The sequence below is a fragment of the Sapajus apella genome, unplaced genomic scaffold (genome assembly GCF_009761245.1).
Source record: "Sapajus apella isolate SASKATOON/1434 unplaced genomic scaffold, GSC_monkey_1.0 scaffold166, whole genome shotgun sequence".
NCBI lineage: Eukaryota > Metazoa > Chordata > Mammalia > Primates > Cebidae > Sapajus > Sapajus apella.
Genome location: NW_022437106.1, coordinates 319808 through 329572, shown reverse-complemented (window position 1 = coordinate 329572; position 9765 = coordinate 319808). Strand labels below are relative to the sequence as shown.

The following is a 9765-nucleotide window of genomic DNA, read 5'->3' as shown; positions in this document are numbered from 1 at the left end:
CTGCCTCAGCCTCCTGAGTAGCTGGGAGGCTGAGGCAGGAGAATTGCCTGAACCCAGGAGGTGGAGGTTGCGGTGAGCCGAGATCGCGCCATTGCACTCCAGCCTGGGTAACAAGAGCGAAACTCCGTCTCAAAAAAAAAAAAAAAAAAGAAATGTAACATGCACAGTCCTGGGCCATGGGGCGGGAGGTAACTTCTCGATCTCTCACCTGAAGCAGCCAGTAGGCACTGTTTCTGAAAGCGGTCCTCACCGCCACTCTTGCAATCACCGTTCAACAAATATTTAAGAAATATGTATCAGGCTGGGTGCGGTGGCTCACACCTATAATCCCAGCACTTCGGGAGGCCAAGGCGGGGAAAAACTCCCACTTGAGGTGGGGAGTTTGAGAGCAGCCTGGGCAACATGGTGAAACTCCATCTCTACTAAAATACTAAAATTAGCCAGGTGTGGCGGCACGCGCCTGTAATCCCAACTACTCAGGAGGCTGAGGCAGGAGAATCGCTTGAACCCGGGAGGCAGAGACTGCAGTGAGCTGAGATTGTGCCACTGCGCTCCGGCCTGGGTGACAGACTGAGACTCCATCTCAAAAAAATAGAAAAGAAAGAAATATGTATCAAATGCCTTCTACGTGCCAGGCCCAGAGCCAGGCCCTAGTGCATGCCTGGTGCCAGCCTGGGAGCCTAACCCACCCCAGTCATCTGTAGCTCTTCCTGTGCCCCTCTCCCGAGGCAGCCACCATCACTGACCCACCACGATTCACCCCAACCAGGTGCCAGGCCCCCGGTAGCAAGAGGAGGATGCACCACAAGAGATTCGCCCAGTGCCTTAGGCAAGCTCTGGGCATCACACCCCATCTGGGACTTGCTTCCAGGAAGAGGCAGAGGCAGAGGCAGCAAGTGTGAGGATGAAAGCATTGTGGGGGCAGTGGGGCAGGAGTGAGCATGGTGTATGAAGAGCTGGCGGGGCAGAGGCTACGAACACAGGCGGGGGCTGGGTCACAGGATCTGGGTCACAGGGGATGGGGATCTTGAAATCTAGCAGCCACTACAGATGCCATGGGGCTGGGAAATGGCCCTTGGAGTGCATAGGCCTCTGTATCCCCAGGGCAGCGTTTATTTTATGTTTTTTATTTTTGAGACAGGGTCTTGCTCTGTCACTCAGGCTGGAGTACAGTGGCGTAATCTCAGCTCACTGCAGCCCTGACCTCCCAGGCTCAAGTGATCTTCCCCCTCAACCTTCCAAGTAGCCGAGGCTACAGGCGTGTGCCACCACACCTGGCTAATTTTAAAAATTTTCTTTTTTTTTTTTGAGACGGAGTTTCACTCATGTTACCCAGGCTGGAGTGCAATGGCGTGATCTCAGCTCACCGCAACCTCTGCCTCCTGGGTTCAGGCAATTCTCCTTCCTCAGCCTCCTGAGTAGCTGGGATTACAGGCACGCACCACCATGCCCAGCTAATGTTTTTGTATTTTTAGTAGAGACGGGGTTTCACCATGTTGACCAAGATGGTCTCGATCTCTTGACCTCGTGATCCACCCGCCTCGGCCTCCCAAAGTGCTGGGATTACAGGCTTGAGCCACCGCGCCCGGCATAATTTTAAAATTTTTCTGTAGAGACAGGGTCCCACTTTGTTTCCCAGGCTGGTCTCAAGCTCCTGGACTCAATGAATTCTCCTACCTCGGCCTCTCAAAGTATTGAGATTACTTTGGGAGTCCAAGTCAGCATTTTTTAAACTGTGGGTTTCCAGCCCTCCCATGGCGAGAGGCTGACTCAGCAGGGCTGGCTAGGACCTGGGAAACAGGTACTTTACTCAGGCCGCCCAGGTGACACTGAGCAGACCTTCCAGAGACAGGGCCCAGGACAGTGGCGGGAGGAGGGCCTCGAAGAGGAGGCCTGGAACCCAAGAGTCTAAGTGGTGGCTGTCTCAGGGCTCTAAGCCTCAGAGAGCAGACCGTGCTGGGAGCCCACGGGAGAGAAGGAGCAGGTCTGGGTGACCGAGAGAACATGCTCTCTGAGAGTCCGACACGCTGGACACAATCGTAGCCCTTCCCCTTCCCGGCTGTGGGCCCCTGACTCTGGGCACCATCAAAATGCCGAACAGGGATGATACTAGTGCTTGCCTCTCAGAAAGTTATGAGACATCTCTGGGAAACGCCTGGGAGAATGCATACAAAGTGGTTGGTTGGCCCTGGGACCAGCACATAGTAAGTGCTTGATAAAGAGCAGCAAATTATGATGACCATGAGGCCAAGGTGGGGAGGACAACCGTGGGAGCCATCCATCACGAGGCCTGACAGCCAGAGTCCCAGTACCCACTGGGGCCGGCCTCCCTTGCTGAGAACCCCGTCTCTCTGGGCTGTTCCTTCTGGGAAGTTTCTGGCCTGCCCAGAGGGGGCAGCTGGAGGGCAGGCTCGGAGGAGGTCCCGGTGTCTGCACAGGTTCTGTCTCCCTAGCCTGGCCCTCAAGCACCCCTCCCAAGGGATTCCCACTTCAGTAAGAACCAAAGTTTCGAGCAAAATAAGCTTCATAAAGTAAGTTCATAAAACAATAGGGTAATTAGGTGTGTGAATGATTTCCATTGTTCCAGTTTTGTTTTTATAGAAAAGATGAAAATAAGTGAGTCAAAAGGGGAAATTCCACTTAAGGCAGCACAAGGAGAAGTACGTGAAAATTCGGTTAACTTCCTGACTTATGGGCAAGGCCTTGGGTCCCCTTGTCAGCTCCTTGCTGGACTGTGAGAGGGGGTTCCCGGCCTGCTTCCGGCCTGTGGGCAGCTCCGCCCCTTCCCGAAGCCTCACTATCCCCTTCCTGGTGGTGGGGACAGTAGCCCCTCCCAAGCAGGTCCCTGTACCCTTCCTCTGTAGTGTGAGGCTGCCCTCTGGAGGGTCAGTCCCTTCCATCAGGGATGAAGGAGGAGGAGTAATGAGCAGGACAGCCAGGCTGCTCACCTGGGCTGAGGTTCATTCATTCATTCATTCATCTGCACAGTTAACTGAGGGCCTCCTCGGTACCTGTGTCACTGAGTCTATCAGGAACACCTAACAAACACGCCAAAGACACAGGCAGGGTGCTCTGGGAGCTGATAGCAAGGACACCAGGGAGCATGTGGGCTTCCCCAAGCCAGCGACACTGCAGCTAAGATGTAAAGAGTGGGTCAGCCCGAACAAGAGACTGCACCTCAATTTCCCCATCTGCGAGGGGATTACCCCGGAACCTCGTCATGCGCTGCCATAGGAACACAATACCTGATGGCTACGGATATTTTTGTGGGCAGAAACATGCACATTGGAGGGGCTGTGGCGTTGAGGGAAGAGCCAAAGGGGAGAAGGTTCTGTCTGACTTGGGTTGCAGGGCTAGTGTCACAGAGGAAGGGGCTCATGAGGAAGCTTTTGATGGGCCACAGAGTTACAGGGGACAGCGGAATGGAACAGGAATTCAAGTCGAAGGAACAGCACAGTGAAGGAATAGAACGTGAGGTTTGGGACCTGCTTGGGCCACATCTTGGCACTCTCACCGGCTTAAGCTTGGGGCCCATTCTGTGCAGAACCCCAAGGCCAGGCCAAGGTGGAGAGGACCCCTGGAAGGAAGGGCTAGAGCAAGTGTGCAGCAGGGTGAGGGGTGTGGAGGGTGTCAGGATGGGGAGGACACCAGGATCTCCCCATTCTCTCAAGCCTCACCCCAGGGCTGGCACAGGGTGGCCCCTCACCTCCAGCCCCAGGCCTCCCACGCCTGCCCCTGTAAGCCCTTCTGACAGTATCACCAGCGGCTCCCAAATCTAGCTGACCAACACTCTCTGCATCCTTTCTTCCTCATTCAACCATTGTTTATTAAGCACCCACTGAATGCCTGGGGTCTAAAGCTGGCACGTACCAGCCCCCATTATGACACTCATTAGGCAATCACTGGCTTAAAGTTGGCCATACAGGGAGGATTTATACCACGGCGATCGGCCAACTCATCAGGGGTTTGTTTCACAGAGAGCCAGTTGCCAGCCTACTATTGCCACCAGTTGGAGCAATGGATCTGGAAAGGCAGGCCCCTGGCCAGAAGGACTCAGTCAGAAAAGGAAGACATCCATCACGTACGTAAACAACACATCTCCAAGGGCATTCGGTATAGTCTCCAAAGAGGCGGGGGTGAATCGGGAAACTCATTCTGGAACGGAGCAGTAAACTATGGAAACTATGCCAAGCTGTTCAAATAGTAACAGTCCACCTCACCCCATTTTATTTTTTATTTTTTTTCCGAGATGGAGTCTCGTTCTGTCGCCCAGGCTGGATTGCAGTGGCGCGATCTTGACTCACTGCCGCCTCTGCCTCTGGGTTCAAGTGATTCTCCTGCCTCAGCAGGAGATAGCTGGGATTATTGGTGCCTGCCTGGCTTTTTTTTTTTTTTTGAGACAGAGTTTCGATCTTGTTGCCCAAGCCGGAGTGCAATGACACAATCTCAGCTGACTGCAACCTCTACCTCCTGGGTTCAAGCAATTCTCCTGCCTCAGTCTCCCAATTAGCTTCGAATACAGGTGCACACCACCACGCCTGGCTAATTTTGTATTTTTAATAGAGACAGGGTTTCTCCATGTTGGCCAGGCTGCTCTTGAACTCCTGACCTCAGGTGATCTGTCCACCTCAGCTTCCCAAAGTGCTGGGATTACAGGCGTGAGCCACTGCACCCAGCAGCACCCCTATTTTAGACACGAGGAAACAGGAACAGAGATGCAGAGTCACCAGCCCACGGTCACACTGAGAGGGGCAGAGCTGTGATTTGAACCGGGCCACTAGATCTGGAATTCCTACTTTTAGTGACTCTTACCTTGCCCCCAAGCAGCCAGCACAGGGCTAGGCAGACCATCAGTGCCCATGGGTATCTGCTCCCCAGTGGGATTCTAATCTTCTCAGGGCTTGCAAGTCCTGTGTTCTCTCTCTCCAGAACAGTAAATTATTACCCCTATCTGAGGACATCATGTTCTGAGACCTGGTCCCCACATGGAGGGCTGGAGGTGGCTGAGACAAGGGGCCGCATTAATGCATTCTGGGAAGCAAAGAGGCTCTGGCCTTGGGGAGCACTGCAGGACACCCTGAATACCTTTGGCTGGGTGGGTGGATGCTCACGGGGCCAAGTGGGGCTGTGTTGGCAGGCCACCCTGCCTCTGGCCACTCCTCATCACTTATCTAGTCTCCTCCCAGAATTGCATGACGACCATGCAGCTCCCTCACCTTCGGCTCTCTGCTGTTCATGTCTAGCCCAGCCCTCTCAAGATTCTCATGGCCGCTGCCCAGTGAAGCTGGCCTGGGCCACCAGCTGGCATCGGTGGCCTCATTTTCCAGGTAATAATACCAACGCCGCAGCCAGCAATCTCCCGAGTGCTGCTTAGGTGCCAGGCGCCCCGTGTACATCCTCTCATTCAATCCTCTCTGCAACTCATCCCACAATCAAATTCTCTGGAATCCGAGCACTTTGGGAGGCAGAGGCAGGAGGATCACTTGAGCCCAGAAGTTCAAGGCCAGCCTGGCCAACACAGCAAGACCCCTATCTCTATTTAAAAAATATTAAAAAAAAAAAATTAGCTGGGTGTGGTGGCTCAAGCCTGTAGTCCTAGCTACCCAGGAGGTTGAGGCAGAAGGATCCCTTGAGCCCAGAAGGTCAAGGCTGCAGTGAGCTATGATCACACCACCTCCAGCTTGGATGACAGAGTAAGACCCTGTCTCAAAACAAAAACAAAACTTCCCTATTTGACAGATGTGGGAACCAAGGCTCAAAAGCTGACTTCCTGAGGTGGTCCAGTTATTAGAGAAAAAGAGATCATCAGGGCTGGGCAAGGTGGCTCACACTTGTAATCCCAACACTTTGGGAGGCCGAGGCAGATGGATCACTTGAGGGCAGGAGTTCAAGACCAGCTTGACCAATCTGGTGAAACCCTGTCACTACTGAAAATACAAAAATTAGCTGGGTGTGGTGTCTGGCGCCTGTAGTCCTAGCTACTCCGCAGGCTGAGGTGGGAGAATCACTTGAACGCAGGAGGTGGAGGTTGCAGTGAGCTGCGATGGTGCCACTGAACTCCAGCCTGGGCAACAGAGTGAGACTCCATCTCAAAAAAAATAGAAAAGAAAAAGAAATCGTCAGTGTGCCTCAAGCAGCCCTGGCCACACCAAAGGCACCAGGCGGACCCTCAGAAGGGGTGGCTGAGCCAGCAGCATCCCCCCAGCCAGTTCTTGGCTCCCTGCTGTCCTCAGGACCAAACACTAGCTCCCTGCTCTGCCCTCCCACCTCACCTCCACCTGGCCTCCCTGCCCAGCCGCTCCCCTGTCTTCATCTCACTTTTCCCAGTGAGCACTCACAGCGCCTGACTGTCTCCACCGCCACCTCTCAACACACACCGGGCACTCACGCCTCTGAGCCTTTGCTCAGGCCATTCCCTCCCCCAGAACGCCCTTCCCACCTTTCTCTACCCAGAGAACTCTGCCAGCTTCCTGTCATCATCTCTTCCAGTAAGTTCTCTCTTCCTCTTGGGCTGGGACCCCTCTTTCAAACTTTCCTGGGACCCTGAGCAGATCCCGTTAGCACTCTACAGCCTGAAAAAACCCCTCAGAGCTGCAGCTCCTGGGGTGAGGGCTTTCCCCTCCATCCTTCCGCCTGGCTCCATATCTGATCTTTAATAACTGCGCCCCCAGCCCAAGTGACACGCTAGTGCCCACAACTCCCCCATCAAGGCGAATCTAGACTGGTGTGCCCCAGGAATGAAGCGGGAGACCGGGGAGGAATCCCACTGGGGTAGTGTGTCTGCCTACACCCCATCAGGGGCCTTCAGGGGCGTCTTCCGGGGCTGGGAGTCATCCGACCTCAGACCACCAGGCCTGGCCGAATGCAGCATCCCTTCCTGCTGCACCCCAGCTCGGGCACCTCACCACACACACACCAAGGCGCACTCCCCTCCCCACCCCCGGTTCCAGAACTCACTATTTGCAGATATTTATAGCGCCCTTCCTCAGCCAGGTTCCCTCCCCCGCCCTGGGCAGTGCAGTGCAAGGAGCTGGGCGCCCCCACCACGGTAAAAGGCCGGGACCCTCCCCACACTCGCCTCTGCCTTGTCCCCAAGGGTAGCTACGGCCGCAGCCCCCGCACCCGCCCAGCACCTCGACTGTGCCTGGGCCTCGGCCGTCGCCGCCGCAGCCCGGGGTCGGGGGTGGGGAAGGCGGGCGCGAAGGCCTCCCGCCCCAGCCCAGCGCTGCACCGGAGGTTGGGGGCGCCGCGCACAAAGCAGGGCTCGAGCCCCGCGCCTGGGAGACATCTCCCGCCCGGCTAGGAGAGGGGGTCGGGCGCCGCGGCTCTGGCCTCCGGGACCCGGCGAGCTCCGAGGAGCGGCGGGTGGGGGGAGGGGGCCCGCGCCGAGCTGCTTCCCCGGTATCCCGCCCCCACGGCGGCCCCAGGGCCCCCAGCCCCAGCGCGCCCGCGGCCGCCCCCTAAGGTCACGCTCTGGGAGCGGACCGCGGAGCTGGGCGGGGGGCGCCGAACGCAGCACGGGAGAGCGGGGAGAGCGGGCAGCGCGGGGATGGAGGGGCCGCGGCGCCCCCCAGGACGCCGGGGTCAACTCACCCATCGCCCGCTGAGTCTCAGCAGCGGCGGCAGCAGCAGCGGCGGCGGCGGCTCCGCGGCCCCCGGGGTCCCCGGCGGGGAGATGCTGGCGTCCGCCGCAGCCTCTCGCCCCATCCCGGGCTCCGGCGGCGGCGGCGGCTGCGGCGGGCGCCCGGCATCGCAGGCAGCGCGGCCCCGGCCCGGCCCCGATCCCCGCCCCCCACCCCCACCTCCACCCCGTCCCGCGGGCCCGGCGCGGCCGCTCTGCTGCACCCTGGGGCGGCGGCGGGGGCCCGGCGAGCGGACGGGCGCGGAGGAGGGATCGCGGCGGGCGCGCGGGGGGCGCGGAGGCGAGGCCGAGCGCGGCGCGCAGGGGTGCCCGCTCCCGCCGGCCCTGGCGACTCCGGCCCCCACCCCGCCCCCACCGCAGACCCCTCCCCTCCCCCGCCAGCCGGGTTCCGCCGCCGCGCGGGGCCGGGGGCGCCTCGCACCGCAGACTCCGGCCGCCGCCGCCCCGCGCCACCCGCGCGTGCTGGATCAAGTGTGTGCGTGTGCGAGCGAGTGTGTGAGTGCGAGTGTGCGCGCGCCCCTCCTGTGACCGTGCGTGCACCGGCCCACGGCCCGGGGCGGCCTGCGCGGGGGCGCGTGTGGGGACGCGGGTGGCTCAGGGTGCAGGCCTGGTGTGCACGCGGGGCGGCGAGTCCCGTTCTGTGTGTGCGTGGTCTGTGCGTTCGGCACGCAGCGTGCCCAGGTCATTGTGAGTCTGTGTGCCGGAGTCTGTGCCTGTGTGTGCGTGGAGTGCAGACCCGTGTTGCGGTGTGTGCGTGGATCCGGCTGAGCCCGCGTGAACCTGGGCCAGGACTGCGTGCAGGCATCCGTGACCGTGTGCGGAGGCCTGGGCTTGTGATGTGTGTACGGGGCCAGCTGGGCCTATTAGTGTGTCTACACAGTCTGTGTGTCTGCTTGGGGCGTTGGTGACCGCTGCACACCGGCCTGCGGCCTTCCGACACCCTCCATCCACTCACAGGCCCGAAGCAACCTGAGCACTCTTGGGGTAACTGGGGGGATACCCCCTCCCCCGGTCGCCCCAGGCCTGGCTGGCCCTGCCCATCTCTTGAGCCTACTCTCCTGCCACTTGTCCACCAGCAGTTCTCCGAGGGCCCACCATGTTGCGCGCTGTCTCCTCGAGGTCTTGCGGCCGGCCAGTCCTCTAGGGTTCTGGGGTGTCCGTTTCCCACGTGTTTCCCACCACCTTTCAAGTGGTTCTGCTCTGGCGCCCTGAAGAGCAGCCACTTCCGGTTGCGGGTGCAAGGCACGAGGCATCGTGGGTACGCAGCAGATTTCTCTGCGCTGCATCGGTGAGGGTGCAGGGATTCCCCTCCAATGCTAGATCGCAGCGAAAGTGCTGCAGGGTGGTCCCAGAGGCCTTTGCTGAGCCATCTGGGCTGCCTGGGGCTGGTCTTCCTGCTCCAGGTGCCTCCGTGCCCAGCTGCATCCTGTTGCTGAGCAGGAAGAGTTTACCTACTCCAACGTTCACCTGAGCAGGTCACTCTCCTGCCTGAACCCTCAATGGCTTCCACTTGCCCTCAGCTTAAGTTCAGTGCCTGGGCGAGGCACAAGGAGCCGCTGGTAACCTAGCCTTCCCCTCTTCTTCAGCATCACCCTGGCTGCTCTCTTCTTCCTGGAGGCTCTCACTAACCAAGGGTGAGCAAACCATTTGCTGTAAGAGCCTGATTATAAATATTTTAGGCTTTGCCAGCCATACGGTCTGTCCCAACTACTCAACTCTGCCATCGTAGCATAAAATCAACCATAGACAATATGCAAAAGAATGAGAATGGCTTTGTTCCAATAAAACTTTATTTATGGACACAAAAATCTGAATTTCATATCATTTTTACGTGTCCAGAAACATTTTTTGATGTTTTCCCAACCACTTGAAAGTGTAAGATCCAGGCCGGGCACGGTGGCTCAAGCCCGCAATCCCAGCACTTTGGGAGGCCCAGGCCGGTGGATCACGAGGTCAAGAGATCGAGACCATCCTGGTCAACACGGTGAAACCCCGTCTCTACTAAAAATACAAAACATTAGCTGGGCATGGTGGTGTGTGCCTGTAATCCCAGCTACTCAGAAAGCTGAGGCAGGAGAATTGCCTGAACCCAGGAGGCGGAGGTTGCGGTGAGCCGAGATCGC

General features: G+C 58.3%; 1 protein-coding gene across 2 annotated transcripts in view; it reads right to left on the bottom strand.

Annotated features, from left to right (window-relative positions):
* The window catches only part of MGAT3 (beta-1,4-mannosyl-glycoprotein 4-beta-N-acetylglucosaminyltransferase), a 38196-nt gene extending 28675 nt beyond the window's left edge, over positions 1–9521 (bottom strand). The window contains exon 1 of one of the 2 annotated variants that reach the window (XM_032267192.1): positions 8697–9521. In XM_032267192.1, coding sequence (XP_032123083.1) covers positions 8697–8740 — 44 coding nt within the window. In that variant the 5' untranslated portion in view covers positions 8741–9521. Of the gene's footprint in view, positions 1–7593; positions 8647–8696 lie in introns of those variants that run through there. The other variant, XM_032267196.1, reaches the window with a different exon arrangement.
* Between the last annotated feature and the right edge of the window lie 244 nt (positions 9522–9765).